Source organism: Aulonocara sp. 'chitande type north' Nkhata Bay, linkage group LG23 (genome assembly GCF_057382095.1).
Source record: "Aulonocara sp. 'chitande type north' Nkhata Bay isolate Kocher_YH1m ecotype deep benthic linkage group LG23, A_spYH_male_GT1.1, whole genome shotgun sequence".
Classification (NCBI taxonomy): domain Eukaryota; kingdom Metazoa; phylum Chordata; class Actinopteri; order Cichliformes; family Cichlidae; genus Aulonocara; species Aulonocara sp. 'chitande type north' Nkhata Bay.
Window position 1 is genome coordinate 33,576,122 of NC_141365.1, and position 24,692 is coordinate 33,600,813.

Sequence of the window (24,692 nt, forward strand, 5' to 3'; positions counted from 1 at the left end):
GAAGATTTCAGATTTTTATGGTGAGAACATGCTGTGAAAAAAAGGAGCAAGGCAAGAACACTTGCATGTACACATGCATAACAGAGAGTCCATCAGGTACAAATTAACATCACTGGCTGCTGCATATTTTTATTGAACACATTTCCTGCGAGAAATTGCTTCGACTGTTTCTCTTATATTGCAGCTTAATCAGTCGGAAAGAAGAAAACACACTGCAGACTATTGCCAGGTTTGTGCTTTGATATTCCTACGAAGCCAAACACCACAGATTAACTACAAGATTTCACTGTTCAACACAGCGCAAGATCACACACATGACACTGAGGATCCTTCACCACAAGGCAGTCACCAGTTTGAAATTTACTAAAATGGGCCTCCTTAATGACACTTGTTTTTCACTTAGTTCTTCTAACGATGGTTTAAGAAACATTTTTGCTGCTTTGAGAACACTCAGAGCACTTGCTAATAAATCAATCAATCAATTTCGCAACCGCAGTGCCAAAAATAGCCATAAGAAAAAAATGTAAATACAAAATGTCGCCATGAGAAATACATCCATCATAAATATTAAGACACCATTCGGCAGTCTGACAAAGCGCTATGAGGCTGGGAGGGCAGGAGGTTTTGGCAGATTCACAGCAGAGGCGAGATGGAGGAAGACAGAGGGAGGGGAGTAAAGCACAATGAATCAACCAGCCGTCAGTCACCGATGAAGTGTTTGCAGTTCCCGTGTTCTCCTCACCACCGCACGACCTGGCTGCCATAGTCCTCTGTGGTGGCTACCTCCTCTAGCACCTTCACCTCCACCTCCTCCTCTTCCACCTCCTCTGCTCCTCCTCCTCCTATTCCCAGTCTCCAGAGTTCAGCCAAATAGGTCCTGTGCAGCCGCTGTCTCTGCTGCCTCTCCTGCCGTCTCCTGAGCCGCTCCTCCTGGTGTTGCCTCTGGCGGTTATACTGGTAGCGCCGCAGGAACAGCTCCTTGGCATACTCGTAAAGCTCCATGTCGAGGGCGTTGAGCCCTTCGATGCGCCACCGCACCTTCTCGCTGATTCCCACGCTAGCAGCTCGCGTGCTGTTGATCTGCATGAAGGGCCGGATGAAACGCAGGCCAAACGTCCGTTCAAACAGATACTGCGTCTTGCGCTGAAACTCCGTCAGGCCAAAGAAGGCCATGTTGCGTAGGTTGGACTTGGCGCTTGCGAGCAGCACGCGGCCTCTCTCCAGCTCGCTCATGGACGACATGTTGTAGCATCCCACCAGGCTCAGGTCTGCCAGCATGCGGACTTGCCGGTTGTTAGCAAGGTTCGAAGGGCAGTTCATGAAGTCAGGAAGGGGCACCCCTGTCCAGTCTTCACCGCTGTAACAGGCAGGAAGCTCATCCTGAGTGGGAGGGCGACCATCACACATGTGGAGGGCAGTTTTCCAGGTAGCCCCACGCTGCACGTGCTTCCACTCACTGAGGTAGCGTGACACAGGGTCACGTAGCATAGTGATGTAGTAGAAATTCCTGCAGAGACAGATTAAGAGACGCGTTAGACGAGGTGCTTGGCATGCACATCGCACTAGCTTAAAAATTAATTCCAAGGTAAAGACCCAACAATATTGGACATGACAGGAGGAGGTACCCAACAGCATTCAGAACCAGGCTCCTTTTTTCCAAGAGGTAGATAAAAAATCTGAACCCACACTCATTTCTGTATAAACATAAAGTTCACTAAGTGAACATTGAGCAAACATGTTTAAAAAGGTCCAGGTTTTACTTTGAAGGTCTCAAAGGTCTCCATTTCCAGTCGGCATCGAGTGTTAGCAAACGAGTTGGTGTCTTTCACGCAAACTACAGGCAAAAATGACCGTGTATGTGTGGGCGTAGCCTAACTGGCACAAAAAAAGAAGAGTAAAAGTAAGCCAATATTTACATTAGCATAGCTGGAAAATAATAATGAAGGTTTACCAGCAAAAAATTCATAAATCATAAACATGACTTCCCCTAATACCACAAATCAGGCTTTTTGTTTGTTGTTTTAATGCCATGCTAAACTAAACACCTGCTGACTGTAACTCAATATTTGCATACTGACATAATTTCACTTACAAAGGCAAAAATTCATATTTCAGCTGATCCGCTCACAGTTTATGATGTTTTTTCAACCACTGCATAGATATATTTTCTTTATCATTCTCTTTTAAAACCTCAAACTTCAACTGAGTTGCAACAGCACGTGGTATTGAGTACAGGCAGTACTCAGAGAAAGATACTAAAGTCGAAGAAACGTGTCAGCGAGTCACATTTTCAACACAGCAAAGGAGGATGAAACTATACATCAAATTTCTCATATCCTGCCACAGTTAAAAAAAGAAATATGAGCGGAAAAAAGATAACACAGCGTTGGAAGTATATGGAGTGCACTGAAAGTCTGATTAGGGTTTAAATGAAAAACATCACTGAGTATGTCTGAGGGTGTTAGAGAATAATGACATTGAAAGAAACACAAACCAAGCACGCATAGCATTTAATATCCTGCAAATGTGGAATTATTTTTGTTTTTGTCACACCAATTTGCTCCTTCCTGCCTCTAGTAATGAGTTTTTTCATCTCCAGCACCTTTCCTGTCTCTGATCTGCCTCTAACAGCGTTTCAAAAATTGCTGTAACCTAGCTGCACGGAAGCCTTTCAGCGAACAAACACAGCTTTCTGCTCTTATCTATTGATTTCAGTGATGACCAGCATAACAACAAGGTGACTGAGGGAGTCATCGGCAGGAGAAATTCAGCCATTTTCAAAAAGTTTTTTTTATTCCTTCTTCTAAACGAAAACAGCATAGATAAAGGAGAAATTGAAAATGTTCGTCTTGTGTGCACAGATCACCATGACCTTACCATGTCATGCAGAAGCCTGACATAAGGCCTAAATAAAATAAAAAGCGGAACATTTTCTTTCTTTCATTCCGCAAAGCTGAATTTTACTTTCTGGGAGGTTTCAGCTCCAAGGACACTTACCAGCAATGCTGCACTGGAAAATTCTCTTTTAAACCTATTTGCAGGAATGGTTTCAGCACATAACGCAAAAAGAAATTTCCTCATCTACTGGTCTTATGACTTGTTGATGTACCTTTCTTGAACCAACTGTTACCCTGCAGGTGTAACAATCCCTTATGGTTTGTGTGTTTCTTTTTATAGTGTAGCACATGAGTGTGCATGTGTGCGACTGCGTGATTAGCTGAAGGTGGGTTTAGTATGCTGGTGCTAATAAAAGCAGTGCTGGAACACACACATTTCACATGGTGCTTTAATTTGAGTTACAGTTTTTATCAGTCAGGCATGAAATGCTTCACAGTTATTGTGAAGCCTCTTTATAAAACAAAACACTGTAAATTGCCCCGAGCGACAGCTGACAATTTCTGAGATCTAAAAGTCACAGATGGCTAACACAGAGGAAGAGATGATTCAAACCTAAGGCCAATTAATTAGAATTAATAAACTCTTAATAATAAAAAATTAATAATAAACTCTTTAAATAAATAAAAGAGTTGTGTCTTTGGACTCTGGGGGGAACCTAGAGTACGTGGAGAGAGCCCCGTGCAGACATGAAACTAGTGTACAGACACGAAACCATTGCAGTACTGAGTGTATACTGCAATGGTAAAAATTATCCTAACGAACTCGGATTTTTGCTGCCATCTAGGAAGGGTAGCAAAGTGTAATCATTCATGTGGCTGTTCTATCATTAGCAACTCAAATTTCTTTTATTTGTGTTGTTATTTTACACAGCCCTTAATATCTTCTATGCTTTCTATACTGTTCAAGCCCTCTCGCTCTAAGCTTTCTGCTTAATTTTGCCTTTGTTTGACCTGTTTTTCAAGACATTATACATTTGATTCCTGTTTTACTGAGCTTTTGTAAATTTTTTCTTTCATATTGTTTTAATTTTTAGTCATCGTCCTTTAAGAAAAATACTTTTGATTACATTTTTACAAAGGACAAAATGAAAATCAAAAAAGGACACCTATCATGAAAGGAGAGCTGACTGCAGTGATGTTATAAAAGAAATTAATAAAAAGGAGATGAATTTCATCTCATTTTGCTAGTGGAAGAAAAGCAGAAGTGTTTGACTGTAGCATTAAATACTTCTTTGGGTGATGCAACACAACATTAAAACCAGATGCCAAATATCGTTTAGGTTCCTCGAATGCTGTGAAAACAGTTTTGAATCGTCGAGGTATGGACAAAGGGCCTCTGGATTCAATTCAATTCAATTTCATTTATACAGTGCCAAATCACAACAACAGTTGCCTCAAGGTGCTTTATATTGTAAGGTAGACCCTACAGTAATACATACAGAGAAAAACCAAACAGTCATATGACCCCTTATGAGTGAGAACTTTGGTGACAGTTGGAAGGAAAAAACTCCCTTTTAACAGGAAGAAACCTCCGGCAGAACCGGTCTCCAACTACAAGATGGTGACATCTTGTAGTTTATCTCGCCAGAAAGGTGGTAGTGAATTCTTTTGATTGGAATAATCTGACGTCTGAATCTCTTGCCAATGTAACATCCACATGAGTCCCAGGATGTGGTATTAGCAGAATGCTGGACTGTTGGATAATGTATACCGGATGTAAAAAGAGCATCTGTACAGCTGTAATAGCTTAAACTTCAATGCTAAACTGAATAAAATGTGATTAATTGAGAGAGCATTTGTGCTACAGAGTAAAGACTGCACAGCCAAACAGCCCTAAAAGGTCAGCAATTTAGCAATTATTGCCAGACAGCAATATCAATCAGTTGTGATATATACTTAAGTGAGTGGTGTAATGATATCACAGCAGAACACCCGCAGACAGACACACCATCCAGAGATAATAGCCATGCACAGTGCAAGCTAAGTGAATTACTCTGCCGTCTTTACCGAGTTGAACAGACAGCAGTAGATGGATGGGCACACAAGAGCGCCTCACAAAAACAGCCTTTGTTGTACTTCCTGGAAAACAGCTCAGCCTTTTCCTCCTCCTGCGCCTATCATCTATCTGTACAGCTAACCACAAGACAGTCAGATCAATAAATGTCCATGCAAAGCAGCCTTTGTGTGTCTGTGCTTTCATCATGACCTATTGACAAAGAGCAGTAAATGTCAAAGCTCTCTGCTTACTCGTGTCAGGGACAGAGGCGCGGGTCACGCGAAGAAGGTCAAGAATGATTCCTCACTGGGTGTGTAGTTGGAGTCTTCTCATGCAGCAAACATAAACTCTCACTTTGATCGAGAATTTTATGGCGTTTATGAAAGCAGAAAATAACCATGACCTCAACCATAGGAAGTGTTCTTTTGAATCTGAAGTGGCTAAAGTGCTTTCAGTAGAAACATTTCACTCTAAAACGGAAGGTCTTGTTAGAGAGCATTTGTTGAAAGCTGAAGTAAAGTAAATTTGTTTTGGCTACTTGAGAATATTAACTCATTTGTTAGAATAAATGTTTCCCTGCATTCATGAGCTAACGTTTTCTGTCCACTAGTTGTGACAGGGCAGAGAGCGAACAGGAAAGAGGACAAGCATAATTAGCTAAAAAGGGTGAAAACAATAGCAGAGGTTCGGAGTCCTGCAGAGTGAAGGGATCATATTTTTTTCACATAAAAGAAAATGTGAAATGAACTGCAGAGTAGCCCCTCCGCAAATCACTACCTGAGGGGTTTGTGTCTCCCAGGAATCCCAGGGGCTATATTGTCTGGGGGCTTTTGCCCCCTGGTAGGGTCTCTCATGGTAAATTGGTTGTGGGTGAGGGACCAGACAGAGAGCGATTCAGAAGACCCCTATCAGAAGACCATCAAGGGAACAATTCATCCTGCCAGGGATAGGGTTACTGGGGCCCGGCCAGGCACAGCCCGAAAAAGGGACATGGGCCCCCCACCTGCAGGAGGCACCATAGGGGTCGGGTGCTTTGTGAGCTCCTGGTGGGCCGATCCCTGGCTACCAAGACTAGCAATTCACAGTCATTTAAGGATAGTATTAATTTGGTCATTTTAACATTGTGATACCATATACAGGGTGGGCCATTTATATGGATACACCGTAATAACATGGGAATGGTTGGTGATATTAAAGTCCTGTTCGTGGCACATTAGTATATGTGAGGGGGCAAACTCCTCGAGATGGGTGGTGACCATGGTGGCCATTTAGAAGTCGGCCATCTTGGATAGAACTTTTGTTTTTTCAATAGGAAGAGGGCCATGTGACACATCAAACCTATTGGTAATGTCACAAGAAAAACAATGGTGTGCTTGGTTTCAACGTAACTTTACTCTTTCATGAGTTATTTACAAGTTTCTGATCACTTATAAAATGTGTTCAATGTGCTGCCCATTGTGTTGGATTGTCAATGCAACCCTCTTCTCCCACTCTTCACACACTGATAGCAACACCGCAGGAGAAATGCCAGCACAGGCATCCAGTATCCGTAGTTTCAGGTGCTGCACATCTCGTATTTTCACACCATAGACAATTGCCTTCAGATGAGCCCAAAGATAAAAGTCTAAGGGGGTCAGATTGGGAGACCTTGGGGGCCGTTCAACTGGCCCACGACGACCAATCCACTTTCCAGGCAACTGTTCATCTAGGAATGCTCGGACCTGGCACCCATAATGTGGTGGTGCACCATCTTGCTGGAAAAACTCAGGAAACGTGCCAGCTTCAGTGCATAAAGAGGGAAACACATCATCATGTAGCAATTTCAAATATCCAGTGGCCTTGAGGTTTCCATTGATGAAGAATGGACCGACTATCATTGTACCCCATATACCACACCAAACCATCACTTTTGTTGTTCCAACAGTCTTGGAGGGATCCATCCAATGTGGGTTAGTGTCAGACCAATAGCAGTGGTTTTGTTTGTTAACTTCACCATTCACATCAAAAGTCCTGTTCGTGGCACATTAGTATATGTGAGGGGGCAAACTCCTCGAGATGGGTGGTGACCATGGTGGCCATTTAGAAGTCGGCCATCTTGGATAGAACTTTTGTTTTTTCAATAGGAAGCATTCCTAGATGAACAGTTGCCTGGAAAGTGGATTGGTCGTCGTGGGCCAGTTGAACGGCCCCCAAGGTCTCCCGATCTGACCCCCTTAGACTTTTATCTTTGGGGTCATCTGAAGGCAATTGTCTATGGTGTGAAAATACGAGATGTGCAGCACCTGAAACTACGGATACTGGATGCCTGTGCGGGCATTTCTCCTGCGGTGTTGCTATCAGTGTGTGATGAGTGGGAGAAGAGGGTTGCATTGACAATCCAACACAATGGGCAGCACATTGAACACATTTTATAAGTGATCAGAAACTTGTAAATAACTCATGAAAGAATAAAGTTACGTTGAAACCAAGCACACCATTGTTTTTTCTTGTGACATTACCAATAAGTTTGATGTGTCACATGGCCCTCTTCCTATTGAAAAAACAAAAGTTCTATCCAAGAAGGCCGACTTCTAAATGGTCACCACCCATCTTGAGGAGTTTGCCCCCTCACATATACTAATGTGCCACGAACAGGACTTTAATATTACCAACCATTCCCATGTTATTACGGTGTATCCATATAAATGGCCCACCCACCCTGTACTATTGCTTCCTCCTCCCCACTATTGCCAAAGTGCTTGCTCATAGGGGGTCGTATGATTGTTGGGTTTTCTCTGCATGTATTATTGTGGGTCTACCTTACAATATAAAGCACCTTGAGGCAACTGTTGTTGTGATTTGGCGCTGTATAAATAAAACTGTATTGAATTGAACTATAAACCCTTTTTTATGGTTTTTAATAAAGCTTCTTTATAAATGCAATGACTGTTCTAGTGGCTATTTGATTGATGCCTGAGAATACAGGCTCTATGTTTGTAGATACCCCCTAACATTTAGCATTAGGTGCACCAATTACTTAACATTAACATTAGCTAAACTTGACATAGTCTTGCCAATGATTATTTTTTCCAAGTAATTGACATTCTATAATCTGCAATACAGAGCTGAGAAACTCTAGCTTTCCAACCTTTTCCTGTGATGCTCATTGCTTTTGCATGTTAGTTCTATCCAGCATGATCTCTTCTTTATCAACCATTTATATCAGATATCGTCTGCCTTCAGTCCTAGTTAATTCCACATGTGTCAAATCTTTCAGGCCTGAACATTTTCAATGTTTTCAGGTTCTCGATCGATCGAGCCAAAGCCTGATGCTCATTCAAACCTCAGAAAAGTTTGAACAAAGCTACCTGAAGCTACGGTCAAATAATAGCTCAGTCATTGCCAACACACAACAGTGGGTGTGAGATCATGCATGTTGGTCCTGAAGGCAAAATTAAATCGGCTTGTCGTATTTTGCTGGCGATCAATCTGACACCTTGTCAATGTCCTCGTTGCTGCCTGTCACCTTACCCCACACAGCAAACCTGCAAACACTATTGATCGCCCTCTTTCCATCTCTCTTCCTGATTGTCTCTCTCTTACTCTCTAAATCATCATCAAAAAGCTACAGAGGAAACTCACAGCAAAAGATCGATATGTGCCTTGTTAATTCACTCACTACCATCAAGGACGCTATCAGACTCATGATAAAAGCCTTGATGGAAGCTTTTTATGCCACAGAAAAACCAGCCAATAGAGAAGCTTTGTGGATCCACAGCAATCTTGTTTATTTTCTCTTTTAAAACCTGAAAATGGATTATGTTGTATTTGAGACCCTCGTATTTGCTATGGCTCAGCTTTGTACTGTTCCAATACACGCTGTGAATGAAGTATCGCTTTCTGAGGTATTTCTATCAGCCAAGATGGGAGAAGAAGTGACTCTTAAAACAAGCACAGGGCAGGACAATTTCGCTCCTGAAGCCCGGGGGTTGATAACTTACGCAGTTGGAGCAGATCAATTTTAAAGGTGTTTCTTTGCCCCCAAGGGATCTAACATGGAATTACAAATTGCCTCAGCCACCGCCATCCTTAGTCACACGCTCCTGCTGTCTCCACATTTCAGTTTCATCTTTCCAGAAGTCATTTTTAAATGCTAAAATTGACTGATTTGCCAACAATATTATGATTTGAGTAAATAGAGAAGAAACAACTAGTTATTAGTGTTTATAGTAACTTGTGGTTACTAGTCAGTAAGTAATTTAAGTAAGTTCATTATTGCATTATCCACTTCCTTTCTTTTCATGCTACAAGTTGGAAATAAACTCCTCTTTGTGCATTTACTTTTTCTATGTGGATGACATAGCAGCTGTATGAATCAGTGCACATTATTTCCATCCACCACCCTGTCCCTGACGTATGGTATCAGTTACTAGCTATCACAGACTGGTATGATAGCACAATCCAGCTACATAGAAGATCACCCAGCCGTCTATCCAAGTTTAGGATTTATTAATACAAATATATTAATGTAAATTTGTATTTGTAGTTCAGTCAGAATAACATCAAATAGAGGTTGTGGAAAATATTTTTCTTTCATTAATTCATCAAATAATGAAAATCTTGTCAAAACAAACCTAAACAACCCCAATGAAGAAGATAATCTGAGTGTTAAACTGTATAAATAAATTCCCCAGTCCCACCCATGGAAAAAAAATCCTTAGATTTTTTTTATGAGGCTAGAATAAGCCTGTATATAAATGTCTACAGCAGCTAACGCTGCATTTAGCTATCATTCTTTCTCAAATTGCCTCTTGGTGAATGGAAGGCTACAGAAGAGCAGAAGGAAAAAGTTAGTTTGAGTTTGAAAAAAACCCCACTACAGACAGCGGATATCTGCAAATCCAGGAACAAGTTAGACAACTAGAAGAGGAATGTCAGAGGGCAGAGGTAAAGGGCACGTTATCAGGATGATCGAGTGAAGCTGCTCAGATGAACTGAGACCACAGAAATCTCATCTCATCAGGCTCTGGACCAAGAGGTCAAGCGGGATCCATTTTCACTCTTCTGTACTAATTTAATCTTTGTGTCCCAATTACAAGCAAAATGATCCCTGTCCCCATCTGCAGCACAGCGGGTTCACCGTCCACCAAGCACAGCACACACAGAAACTACAACACAGTACTTTCTCTTTGAGTAGTAAATGGTCTCTCAGAAGTGCACTCTCCCCTCCGAAACATTACCCAGTTGTGGAGAGTATCTGCAGGTACCACTGCTTGATAACTGATACAGAACATAGATTTAGAGGGAGAGCTTGAGGAGAGAAGAGATGGGCAAGGGCTGCACTGTGATCTTCATTGGTCAGAGATATCAAAAGCTATTTTCAGCAATAAAAAAAGCCTCAGGGATGGTGGTGTGGAGACAAGGGGACGGAGAAAGACGTGGTGTCCAGGCAAGCCGGGTGTGAAGGTGTGGTTTTGCTAAAAACTGGGTGATAGACTACCTGAAGAGCTGGAGGCCACTTATATTTGAATTGAGTAATCAACAGTTCAATATAAATTTATATTTGCAACAGAAATCTCCATTTATGAAAAAAATAAAAATGTCTGCCTTTCAGATGTAATTCTCCATAAGGTTCTTTTTTTTCCTTTTTTTAGACACAACCATGTCAAGAATAGCACCAGGGACATCAGCACACTTACCTGGCATGTGCAGACTTAGTCATTACAGTGTCTTAGCCTCAACCTTACTTTGACATCTTAATCTTTGCAGCTTTGTCAGGTGTCAGCTTTTCCTCTCGGTCCATGTACATAGAGTAGGGATAAAAGGAAGACTGCACTTGAAAAGGATACTAAAATGAAGTAAAAAGGACTAAATCTGAAGTGTAGTCCCTAAACAATTTAGCAGTTTCATGTTGGCTCGTCTGTCTTATACCAAAAGATCTAACCGATTTTAATCCTTTTTAACAAAAACTTCCTGCTTTTGATTTTTTTCCCCTTGTTTGAACAAAATCTAAACACACACCAAAACACAGCCAGTCCCCACCCATCCCCACCCCCCTCCCCCACAATAAAGTCTGTCTTCGACTGTCCTTAATCCCCCGAAGGAGTATGAAGATTACCAAGATCCTCTGAAATATCTCTTATTTCTCACTAAAATACAGAACACTGCTCACTGCCTTAAAGAGTGCAGTGAAAGCTTTGATTTTTTTCAGAATTCGGGCAATTTTACTTTTTTTCCTTCTACTTTAACACTATTTCTTTACTTTTTAGGAGAAGGATTTAAACCAGACATTTACACACAAAAGAAATGTCTAGATAAAAGTAACTCTGTGTCTCTCTTATTATGGTTAGATATCAATCAACAACCAGACTACTAAACAAGCAGTTGGTGACAGTGGGAAGGAAAAACTCCCTTTTTACAGGAAGAAAGCTCTGGCAGAACCAGGCTCAGGGAGGGAAGATTGGCACTTATGTCATTTTTTTTTTCCAGTTGAAAATGGAGAAGCAAGAATTACTTCTCTGAGATAAGGTGCTGTCTGAGAAGTGACACCTGTCATTCAGGAGAATACTGCTGCAGTTACCCACACCCTAAGCACTGGTGTAAATGCTACATAGCTGTAGTAACTTTCCTCAAGCAAAGCAATCAATGTTACATGTATACTGGGGCCGTAAGGTTGCAGTTTTTCAAGGCAGTTATACATGATTTTCATCAGATGTCAAATGCATCAGTGATCTGTTAAAGACTTAAAACAATAAATAAAAATAAATCATACATAAAGTATAAATAATAAAGCATAATAAGTAATCAGAGTAAATATCAATAGGTCAACAGTTTGGTAAAAAGAAAAAAGAAAAGAAAATAATAAAAAAATATATATTGTAAATGTGACCTGAATCATAAAGCATGTGATTGAGGTCACCCTTTACAATGATACTGGCATAACAAGCTAGTATTGAAGGCTATTTTGAATGCAGACAGACGTCACTAAGAATCTGGTGAGGATATGTTGTGTCACGAGTGTGAAAAGTGTGAAAAGACATACGCTAACACATACCTCGGATTGAGCGCATCAAGTGTCTACACCTCATCATCAAACACTTTGTGTCATATACCTCGTCTGGCGCCACCAAAGGCTAGTCAGAGCTGTATAAGGATAGGAAGAATTTGCAAAGGAAAAAAAAGCCCTCAATGCTAAACACGTGGAGATTTTATCCCTTGTCAGCCTACATCACAATATCAGGCTGCTGCATAGGATCTCCCAAAAGGCCTGTACGTTTACCCTTTCCTAAAAATAAAACTCTGGTGTAAGGTACTGTACATCTACTTTTCCACCCACAGCAAGTGACAAATTAGAAGTTGTGAAATGTCTCCTATACAGAGGTGTGCAAAAATCTACACTCTACATTTCAGACTGGTATCTTTCTGTTCTTTCAAGGATACAGTGTAACATTTAGGCAGATTATAGTTTCGTATGAGATAATGCCACTTATCTCGTAAGTGGCTAACTTAAAATCTCTTAATTTTTTAAAATTAGTCGCACAGAATTACAAAAAAAAAGACAACAAAGATAGTAGACATGATAGTCTTAGGGGCATCAAACTTTACACGAATATCAGAAACATACATCAGACGTCTATGGCGTTATTTTTGTGCCACTATTCTGAGCGCACATAAAAAGAATTTGAGCACACGTAAAAAAAAAAAAATTCCAGGTGCAAGTGTTGCATTTTGAGGAGAAATTTATTTTTGAGCGAAGAAAAGCTAAATTTGAGTGAACAAAATTCATTGCTGCGTGCAAAAAATGTATTTCAGTGTTTGCTATTATCCACACACACACACAATAGCAGCCCCGCTCGCTCAGTTTTTGCATTTGTGCTCGCTCGCAATGTGTTGCTTGCGCTCTCAACATTTCTGCCCGTGCGCGCTCAACTCTTTCTGTACACAGTTATATTTGTGCCACAAAACCTGCCAATCACAGACTTGGATGCAAAAAAATCTGATTGGCTGTTTTGGTCTCCAATCAGCTCAAAATGACGAAATGCAATATCCCAGAATCCATTTCGTCCAAAACTCAAACGAGGCAGTGGCAGAGGAACACAGAGTTTGAAATATTACTCTTTCTGGGTCACAAAATAAACTTTTAAGATATTTTCATGCGAGAATGGTGCTGTGTAAACTTCAAATATCTGCTCGATTTATCAAGACATCACATATTTGCAAAAGTGCTCTAACTTTTTCAGAGATGCCTGTTACCCACGACCTGCCTGGGTGCACACTTGGGTTAAACATAATATATAAGGCTGAACTGACAGAATAGTGGCACAAAAATAACGCCATAGACGTTTATTGTCTAAAATTAAATCATAGAATTGTCAGGCCTGAACTTTCCAGGGTCGGCTTGCCTAGACTACCCACTAATGTTTAAAAAACACTAAATCAACAGTATCCTTTACTTTCATTGTTTGTCTCTTCAGTCGCTTGTCGGGTATGCTGCCTGCCAACTTTGCATTCCTAACAGTTATCTTCCCCATTGTTTTAAATTGTACTATAACAGTAGCACAAACTAGCATTGTCACACCAGCCAGTGCTAGCTTTTTTTGGCTTCAGATTAATAACCCTAAGTTAATAAATGGTAAATGCAATAAGTTAAGCAGATAACATGCACAGGAATATTTCTCATAAAAACTAGCCACTATAAGCTACTGTCATACCAGAAGATGTAAACTGTATGTATGAAATTAAACGCAGAAGTAGATTTTACTGACTGAACTGGTGTAATTAAAGTTGTTGTCTTTAAAAAGTTACAAATTGTCATTTAAAGGAATCCCACACCCACTTGGAGTGTTTTTATGATTTCTGGTTCCTGGAGTTCTCATTTTCTTTTATTTTTGCATTTGTCACACCGATTTTTAACAGCTGTGTTGTTGTCAGCAGCCTGAAATGACCTCATGCGAAAGCATAGACACTGAATTACAGTCAAAGGCAAGGTTGACAGTAAAAAGACAGCATTATGCCCACAGACATTTAAGGTCTCCCCCTTCAGAATGAAAGAAAACCTCAATAATACACACCCCTCTCTGAAATCTCCACATAATCTGACTCATCTGACACATCTGACTCATTGCCACTGTGAGGGAAGATTAATGTCAAGAGACGTTTTTCTCCCAATAGACTATTATTTCCATAAATAATAAAGTATTTCAGTATGTTGATCAAAACTTTCTTACCTTTTTTCCTTCTTGGTTACTAAACCATGTCAGCTTCCTGTTTCTTGTCTTTCCATATTTTAAAGCCTTTAAAGCCATTATGGCCATCAGTAATAGGGTGCCATTGCCAGATTAATAGCTAAGACCACATTATATGTGTAAGGAATCCTAATTAAAACCCTGGCTCATCTGTGTTCTGGCCATTCTTTGTTTAAATCTGAAATAATGAGGTCAGTAGTAAGGCTACACTCTCTGACTGCTCAGTGTGAGGCCAGCAGTCGAGGACGAGCAAGACTGCCTGGCAATTCAAGCAGGGCTGACATGTGGCCTTACAGCAATTTCATACCCCGCTGCGATCTGAATGCTATAGCCCCGTGCTGTGAGCACAGCCCTGAAGGAGGCTTTGGCAGTGGTGTGCCTATCAAAAACTACTTGAAGTGGCCATGTAAGTTTTACGTGTTAAGAGGGAAATTACGAGACATAAGGATAGCTGGATATGCTGCTTAGATTAAGTCAGGGGTGGATGGGGGGAAAAAAACGGGAAATGGCAATCACAGTTCTCATTATATTCTACTTTTGTGAAAGGAGTGTTTGTGTTGTGTTGTGTGTTATCAAATTCACTGTCACCAGCTTGCTGCTGGTCTTACAAGCAAGAAAAACTGTTTGCATGATGCATCCCTATAGCTGAACACTGAACCTGTTTTATGCCAACTCACCTAAAAATGAGGAGCTGATTAGTGATCAGTCTCTAATTTTAGTTGTTTTTTTTTACTCACTCACTGAAAAATCTTTCAATATGTCAACAACCTACAATGACAGCAGCATAAAGAGAATAAAATGATAATTACAGATATGAAACATTTCCACCTATTACAGTGCAGGTATGGTCAAGTTTCTCTAATACCCTGCTGTAGTTTATGTATTTGCTTGTGTTATTAGTTTCCACACTGGCAGTGTGTGTGGGAGAGAGGTGACTTCAAGGTGACTATGAAGTGCTGCTCGAAAGCAGACAGATGGTGCTTCTGTATCCAGAACATACCAGCAGGACCAACAACACACAGCAAATGTGCAAAATATTCCCGAAGTACATTAATAAGAAGAATCCAGGTAGAGAAGATATTTCATCACTGAATTGTGTGACCATGAAAAGAGACCGATTTCAACACAGCCAAGGTGTAGATTGTGAACATGCCCTGAAATATTCTCCACATTCAGGGTACAGCAAAGAATTTTTAGACACACTTCACCTCATTTCAAAATCCCCTGAGACCAAAATATGTTTCATTATGCAGTCAGCTAGAGAAAGCTGGGAAGCTTCAATGGACATATACATTCTTGCCTAGTAACCAGTCGCTTTGCATGACATGACCTGATTAAAAAAAACAAACAAACAAAAAAAAACTGTAGTTAAGTTATCAAGTGCATTGTTTTTTACCTTAGGGGCCACATTCATACAGTTGCCACATTCCATTTTATTTTTTATTAATATGAAAGTTTTCCCACCATAGTCAAAAGCAATTCTATAATCAAAATGATTAAAAGCAATGATTATTAAAGGAACTCACCTGCTGGAGCCTCCCTTGTGTTTACACTGGGACAAAATCATAGAAATATTTCACAGGCGGTGGAAAGATTATGCAAACCTTTAGTCTATGAAATGTTGATGGACTGAAAAAGACAATCGACCTTGGTAGCAACTGGAGGAGTCCTCTCAGCAGCTTCACTGATGTCTTATTTATAATGGCAGTCTATAAGGAAACTGCTTTCTGTGTGATTTTTAAGAAAAACATTTTTAACCAGAATAATGCCCAATGGACGAAATGGGAAAATGGGAAACACCATCGGTTCACATAGAGAGAGATGGAAGTCAAATGAGCTTCATCATCCAAGCTGCCTTATCCAAGTTAGCTTATCCATGCCTTATCTTATTTTCTCCATATCCAAGAACCTAAACCAGCAAACTGAAGAAGATCCACCTAGTGTTCACTACATTAATTGGCTAAAAAACCACGGTGTCTCTCAAGTCATCAGGTGGAGATCTTTTAAATCTTCCTCGAATCAGATCCAAGCATGATGAAGGTGTTTTCAGTTACTGTCTTCCTGTACTTTGGAACAAGCTTCCTGTTGACCTGAGATCAATTACATCTGTGCACACATTCAAAAACAGACTAAAAACCTTTTTTCCCCGCACAGACTTACACTTAACAGCTGTGTTTTCTCTCCATGTTTTCTTTTTGCCATTCTCACAGTCTTAGGCCATTGTAAACCTACACAGGTTCTTTAGTTTTTATCTTATGTGTTAAGCACATTGAGTTTATATATAATGAAATGTGCCATAGAAATAGAATTGCCGTTGTCAAGGGTGACACACCTGGAGGCAAAATGAGGTTCTAGGTCAACTGATGGTCATCCTGGTAGGAAGGACAAGTACCCACAATGCCCTCACCTAAGCCTAGTCCTATAAAGTTCACTCTGTTTGTAAGACCAAGAAGTGTTATATCAAAACAATCTGCAAGAGTGGAAGCTGCCCTACTGGATGCTGAAAGACAAAGGAGCAGATCCGGAGCAGAAACTCTTTTCCACCAGAGATCGCTACAACTACTCACAGATCTTGTGGTGAATCTTGTAGCGGTCCCTGCACACAGAGCTAAAGGAGACTGCAGTGGGCAGCACATAAATGCAAAAGGCTAAAATATAGAGACACAGCAGCAGAGGCAGAACAACGCAGCTGGTGTACTCAAGTGTTCCCTATAGAGGTGGGATGCAGCACATTTGTGTGTGGCCACGTCAACAACCAGACTCCTGGAGAACATGGGGGTTCAAAGATGGGCTTTTCAACTTACTGTACTATCAAGTCAGTGTTACACCCTGCTGAGTGAAGAAGCAGCAGTACCTTTGGAAGAAGAGGAAAAAATTCTTAACTAGGCCATAGATATCCAACGTGAGGGGTAAAATCAGAGGAGGGCACGCCCAGGATGCCAAGTATTAATGTAATGCTCTCTTGAAGTTTCGTAGGCTTATTAAGGAGAAACCCATGAAGGACAGTGCCCTTCTGATGACCCTGGTGAATTTTTTTACCCCTCCCACCTTTACAACACTGATTATTCTTAGGGATGTAAACATCAAGTCTTATAAGCTTAACCAGAGCTATTTCCATATGGCTGCCAAGTTGCAAGACTTGCTTCTACAAGGACTTTGCTTAAGTCTAAATTTAATTAAATCCATTAAATGCTGGAAAATTTAATTCAATGAAATTTAAAGGCGCAACACAGGAAAGAGGCAACAAACTAGATACAAAACCTTATTTGCGAGTCTGTGGGGACTGACTAGCCTGAAGCAGCTGTTAGAAGAATGGCAGTTCCTGGATTTTCTACATTGGCCCTTCCTTTTTCCTTTTAAGCCTTTTTCTAACATCCTTTTAAAGCTTTCATTGACAAACTTTGATAACAGAGCAAGCTGATGCTTTACGACTTTGAATTACATGTCTTCACTTAATGTGACAACAACTCAAGAAAAGAGTTATGACCACTCAAGCGGCATCGGTATTGAAGAACAAGCTGATGTGGGTTAATCTACATTTGCAATAGCAGGAGTTAAACAATGGAAGCAGGATATGCCCGCTCATCTGGGATATGATGAGATCAGCTCCAGATAAATGATACTTATGCACGGACCCTCCAACTATACACGGCAGGTGCACAAGCCAAAAAGGTACAAAAGCACAAGCTTAACCTTGATGAAAAAAATCAAGCTAATAAAGGTCTCTGAAACATATAAAGTAGCAGAAAATGATAAAATATAAACTTTTTACCCATGTTCTGTGTTTTTGTCTGTCTCTGTCTGCAAACTACATCACATCCTGCTTAATGTAGCCTTGAGATAAAAGTAGGCTTCATCTATTCCCAGGTTTGATCACTGACTGTCTGCACTCTCGTCGCTATCTGTGACTTTAATATCAACATGCTTTGACTAAGTTGGATTTTCTTTTGCAGTCAGACGAGGGAAAACGTTTTGAGTGCTTTGCTACTTATGATTATGCCCTAACTTCGGTATAGTCTAAAGCAGCGAGGATTATAGATATTTGGGAAAACAGCTCTAACACTATTTAACCTCTCTTTAGAACACAGGGATCAAGGCTGAAATACAAATAAATCTAGCGAGGCAGGATGATCTTACAGAACGGATCAGAGTAGCATTACATATCGTATTAAGATGAGTCGTAACACGTCTCTATAAAAACGCAAACACACACGGACTCAGTTCTATTTCTCCTGCTCCCTTCGCTGTGTGCGTCACAGTCCATCGTGAATGGTCTGCATCGCCTGAAGTGACAAGACAAGAGTCTTTCAGTTCTGATAAAGCTGCATGAAACCTGGTGGCAATACAGATGACTCTGCGATTCAGCAGCTTTAATCTAAAACGACAGAAAGCCTTCCCTTAATTGTTCCTTTCCTTCCACGGCGCTCTGCGCTGCGTAATGGTTCCCCAATATTTCTTCCTAAAGGTGGCGGACAGAAAATCAAGCAAGCATTATGCTGCGGGAAATGAAAACTTCGGGTGACAGATTTGTGGCTGTTAAGTGAGTTATGACTCACAGCTCTTCCAACAAATTCACGGGTATAAGCTGAGTTGTGACTCATGGTGCATTTGGCTCCGATTTGATACCTTCTTCTAGAACATACACACACAGCAAATTGCAGCAGCACACTGAATGCCATTAGACAGCAGACGCTGATTCGATCCTTATTAAGATGCCAGATTTCTAAAAGCCACTCAGGAGCAGCAGTGACCTCTGACCTTGCTGTGGAATGGCAGAATGAGTGGTTCTCTCCATGGATCAATGTCACATTACCAGTGAGCTCGTCCCCCGAGGTACTTTGGTGTCCTATATCAGCGATTGTCTGGTGCATATGAGCCACAGAATAATTGACACCCACAAGTGTTCATTTTACAGTCATTATCTCCATGAGTGGAAGCATGATCTCCCATCTACCACTTCCTGTTTTCTTTTACTCACAACACAATATAAAATGACTATTTTAAATAGAAAGGGCTGCATAAACCAGATTTGTTTCCATCTTTAAACATGAAGTCACCTCGCCAGCCAGCTGAATGTCAACGCTAATGAGTGCTGATTATTCTCTAGCCATTATATTGAGTTGACAAGTGTTGACTGAAGTGTTGTTGATTCACTCATAGCGCTGATTTGGCTCTGAGGTGACACCTCAAAACTATTCCAAAGCCTTAAATTAAGTCTGATGGCTGCCACTGAGAGCAGTTAATGGATTTGGAGGATTCTTGAAGGCACTCCTCGCCCTCGTCTAGCCCCTTTAACACTCACAGTAACATATGGAGATTTGCTCTCTCAACCAATTGCAGAGCAAATTGGCTTCAACACGCAGCCGGAAAACCTCAGAGGACCGTGCCCTTCTTAAGTGATTTACTACCTTAAGCTTAGCTGTGCTGCTCCTGTAATTACAGCAAATTGAAACAAACCTGCGGATGAGGAAGCGACTTGTCTGCTCAGCTGTTTGCAAGTGTGCTGGAGTGGACATGCAATGCGGTGCTCATGTTGACACTGCAGCTTTATCAGCCCTATACCCTGCATTACATGCCAATAAGGAGAATTGGTGTCATGACCTACAATGTTGATTTGGCACTTCAAGATAAGCAAAGCAGATATACAGTGGGAGAAAATAATTATTTGATCCCCTTCTGAATTTCTAAGTTTGCAACTTACAAAAAATAAAAATAATAATAATACATTTTATTTATAGGTGCCTTTAAGGACCCTCAAGGCCACATTACATTAGTATCAATCAATTACAGATCATTACATGTTCAAAAACAAAAAAAAAAGAGTCAATCAGTTAATCAATACTCCTGATGGCTGCTTCTTATGTGTATTAAGCACATCTGCCACAGAATCGATTTCTTCCATTCCAACCTCCCCACCAGAGAAAACGGAGCTCTCTGGCATCAAATTGATCTGCCATGTTTGGATTAGATTTAACATATTGATGATTGGTGATTTAACATATCACCTTACCATCTATCTCATTGTGATACCATATACTATCACTTCCTGTTAAAAGGGAGTTTTTCCTTCCCACTATCGCCAGAGTACTTACTCATAGGGGGTCATATGATTGTTGGGCTTTTCTTTGTATGTATAATTGTAGGGTCTACTTTATATTATAAAGCACCTTGAAGCAACTGTTGATGTAATATGGCCCTGTATAAATACAATTTGAATTGAATTCTTTTTCTGCTAAGGGTGCAGAATGACTTCAACAGATTGATGGACCAATGGGCATGGCCAAGTAAAATCTTTGACAAGAACCTTCCTCCTTCAGCTGAGCTGAAGCTTCAAGCTGCCAAACAGCAGCCAAAAAACTAAAAGACTTTTTGAAGTTGTCCAAAATCCTTCCTGAAATGTCTGCTAACCTGGTGATCAACTATAAGACACATTTTACCGCTGTCCTTGGCAACAAGGATTTCTTCACCAAGTGCTAAGTCATGTTTTGCTTTGGAATCAAACACTTATTTTATTGAATGATATGCAATGATATCAATTTTATGTGTTTTTTTTCCTGCATTTCTGCCTCTCTCCATAAACACGAAGAGAGTGTATTTCTTTGTAAGTGAGCAAACTTACAAATTCAACAAGGAATCTAATAATTATTTGTCCCAATGCATATCTTAGCCTATTAACTATAAAATTACAAACACATTTAAAAACACACAAAAGAATACAGTGATTTGAAATGGAAATCACTGCATGGGCTCTGGAACACATCTGAAAAGCATTTTCTCTCAATGTAATTCACCCCTGACTCGTGCAAAACTCCCCGGGCTAAAACTAATTCAAGATGAACTGAGGCAAAGTGGAAAACTGTCTAGTGGACTAATCAGAATTTGAAATTCTTTTCAAATCTCATGAATGCCCCCGGAGCTAAAGAACGATTGTCTACGTGCAATCACTGCACTCAGTTCAAAAGCCAGAATTTGTTTTATTGGGGAGGTGCACCTAACTGCCTGCCACACCATTTCCAAGGAAGCCCATTGTCTTGATTATTTAGGTAGAGGGTTAAATATGATGTATTTCCATTTGAGAGGGTTGCACAGATTTCAAGACTGTAGCTCACACGTTCACTCAGTTCAGTATTTAGCAAAAAACGTGCCAAAAAATGTGTAGGAAAAATATGCAAGGTGAATACATAAAGGATCGTCAGGTTTTGACGATGAATTGCTTAAAACATGAACAAACTGTGAGAGCCACCTTATTAACACTTGCTTGTTGAGTCACTCACTCATTAGTTTAGCCTGATTAGTCACTTATCCGTTTGCCCTTTTGTTTACCTACTTAATGAATGATTGAATTAGAATACAGTTGACTGATTGGCTTTTTAATGCATGCACTCATTCTTTTACTGACTGATTGAGTGAGTGAGTGTGAACGAGAGGTTAGAGATGTCTTTAAGTTTCATTTTCAAATTAATTCATTTATTTCATTGATTTATTCATTCTTAAGCTGATAAGAGAGCCAAATGCTTAAAGTGAATAAATGAGTGAATCAATCTGAATAACTGAGGTTGAATAAATTAGGAATCAATCACTCAATCAGTGCCCTGTTGCATACATATGTCGGAGAGACTATGGCTAACTTGAATAGAGGAATAAGCAGACTTTATTTCTATTTCATTGTTTGGCTTATTAACACAATGAATAAGTGATTCAAGAGTGATAGTGTGCCTCACTTATGTGTAGCACATACAGTGGGTTGACATAAAAGTAAGAGGTAGCTGGTTGAGTGAATTTGTCTGTTTAAGAAGCAGTTAAAACATGAATGAATGAATGAATGAATGAATGAATGAAATAACCATAACCGTGACCATATCAGCTGAGCAAACGGATCCACTGATGAAATAATAAGTTAATCAAATCACGTTCACAAACACGAGATCACACCTGTTCAGCAGGTCACCCCTCACCTTTTGCCATTTGGGGTGTTCTTCTTGTCCCTCTTGTTCATCACTACAGGCACGCAGCTCGTGAGCTCGGTCCAGTCTGCATGCAACCCGCAGCTCCAGCCCGTGGAGAACCGCGAGAAGAGCCACGATTCGGCTTTCCCGGGCCGGTGACAGGTGCATTTCCTCTGGCCGGCCAAGCAGTCGCAGGGCTGCTCCAGCTGGATGTTTTTGACCAGGTGCCGCCCAAACGTGGTCCCGCCGGTCTTCTGTATGTGCAGGAACACCATTACATCGTTCCCGCGGATGTTGAAGTCGACGCGCCGGTCCAGGTCCCGTTCCGTGAAGTTGAATCTGGATGTGATTTTGGAGGGGAGATCCTCGTCCGCCTCCGGCTCCGTATAAACCAGCTCCAGCCCCGCAGAGTAGCGCTGGAAGAGCCCCTTCTCGTCACTTCTGAAGTAGCAGGTGTTGCTGTCCGCCGGGCACACATACTGATAGCCGATCATGAGGAAGAGCAGCGCCGCAATGGGGATGAAGATGAGTCTATTGAACTTCTCCTCCATGGTGGAAAACTCCTAAATCACGCCGTCGGCACAAACGGTAGCGTGACGTCCGAGTGGGTCCTCTTCCTCCCCCCGTCTCATCCTGCACTTTGAGCTCAGGGTGATCGCCCGGAGTCTAAGTCCCGACGGCAGGTGAGAACTCTTCCTGCAGGGAAGCTTTGACCGGCCTCGTCCTGCACCAGGACAGCACCACTTCTCAAACTTAAGGCTGTCACTTTGAGTCCAGCTGCTTCCTCAGAGGTTTAAACATATTTCAGCTTAAATGTGTCAAAGTGCTGCCATAACTCTGGTGCAGTAACAGCTCCCAAGCACTCAGAGCGGAACCACGCATCCACGCTCGCGGACCTGCCAACTGCTGATCGGTATCTTAGCCAAGAGTAGAGCCAGGAGCAAGAGACAGACAATTAAGAGATAAACTTCCGCTCAAGACTTTCAAAATACATTGCTTTACCATATTAAACTAACATGAAACAATTGAGGTAAGGTCCAATTAAACTACATTGCTTGACTATATGCAGTTAAAAAATAAAAGAAATATCAAGGCAATATATTTTGCATATTCTTTATTAATGATTTCTTGTATAATTGTGTTTCTTTCAGCTTGTTTGAACTCTGAATATTGCTTTTCTAAATAAATAAAACTTTTCACTGTATCATTTTGATTTGAGGGTTATTCACACTGTCCCAGCAACAGTCCATCAAAACTACACTCAAACTACAAATTACTCATTACTCAGTCCAGACAGACTAGCTAACGCATTTTAGACCTTGGGCCTGTTATAAGCTGTTGATCAGCCCAGATCATCCATCCCTATTCTTCAATAACCCAGTTTCGCCTTGCCTGTTATAGGTACTGATGTACTTAAATCACACAGGGAGTGCCAATGAGTGAAATCACATGGAGTTCATGCTTTTATCTTGAAGTACAAATAGTACAATTTCCTGTTTTATTGTCGCTGCCTTGTTTCAACATCTGCGCCAGTCGTCTGTCCCGGCTGCCGTGTCGGTGACGCAACCGCATCTCTAATCACACACACACACACACACACACACACACACACACACACACACACACACACACGAGCGCGCTATTTGAGTGCCCTGGAAACAGCTGCTGGCGGAAAGTCACAAGAATTAAATTAAAAATGGAATTACATTGAGTCTTGAAGCGGAAATGATGTATGCACGCAGGATAATAATTGTATTTTTCCCATTTGTTATAAGGGACAAATGTCCGTCCAGATTACACGGTGACAAAATTAAATAGTAACTGTATGTTTATTCCACCTGGTTTGTTTTTTAGTATTTTTAATAATTCTATTATGTTCATGAAAGGCTTGAGATTTGCTCTGTTGAGCCTCAAGACACGTGTTACAGGTGGGCCTTTATTTTGCAGTGTGCAGTGTGACTTTGAAAATATGAACTGAGCTCCATGCAGGCAACAGGAAAGAATAAAGTCCTCAGGTCAGTCATTTCAGCACCATGGACAGATTCCAGCAGTCAATAATTGGCAACATGTCTGAGGGGAAACACACGGTCTGACACAGGTCTCCCTGGATATCAACTGAGCTGAACACATGATTCCAATAAAGGTTTTACAGTTGCACAGCGCTGTATGCACACTACATGCTCTAACTAAGTCAAGCCCTCCATAATGGATTTCCTTTAAGCCTGCACTGATCAGAAGCCTTTGTTATTTTTCCCCAAGATGAAATCAATCAAAGGATTTAACCAGGGCTTACTTTGGTATATATTCTATTCAATCCTCTTTCAGCACTGAGTGCCCTCTGCCCTCTTGCTCTGGCACTGACTTAATCTGTATGGGCGCTAAGTCTCCGGTTCCCCTGTCTTTGTCTCTGAGAAGAGTCAACATCCCTCACCCTAGGAGAAGGTAGGGGGCATGAAAGGAATCTGTTATGGAAAGTGTCAGAACAAGAAATATCTCATTTTCTAAAGGTCACGCAGGAGTGAACTGCTGGACCTAAGGTTTGCTTCCGTCTCAGTGATGGTAACGTTGTGTGTCAGCCTGCTCTTTAATAGCGAGGCCTCTTTCACACATGATGCAGCAGGATTCATTT

General features: G+C 41.0%; 1 protein-coding gene across 1 annotated transcript; it reads right to left on the reverse strand.

The window, feature by feature from the left end:
* Positions 1–22,977, reverse strand: LOC147302262 (heparan-sulfate 6-O-sulfotransferase 3-B-like). Its single transcript, XM_086283777.1, has 2 exons — positions 22,073–22,977; positions 1–1,507 (listed from the first exon to the last, which is right to left on the reverse strand). Exons 1-2 carry the CDS (start codon positions 22,612–22,614, stop codon positions 739–741), a joined length of 1,311 nt encoding a protein of 436 aa, XP_086139903.1. The 5' UTR covers positions 22,615–22,977; the 3' UTR covers positions 1–738.
* Between the last annotated feature and the right edge of the window lie 1,715 nt (positions 22,978–24,692).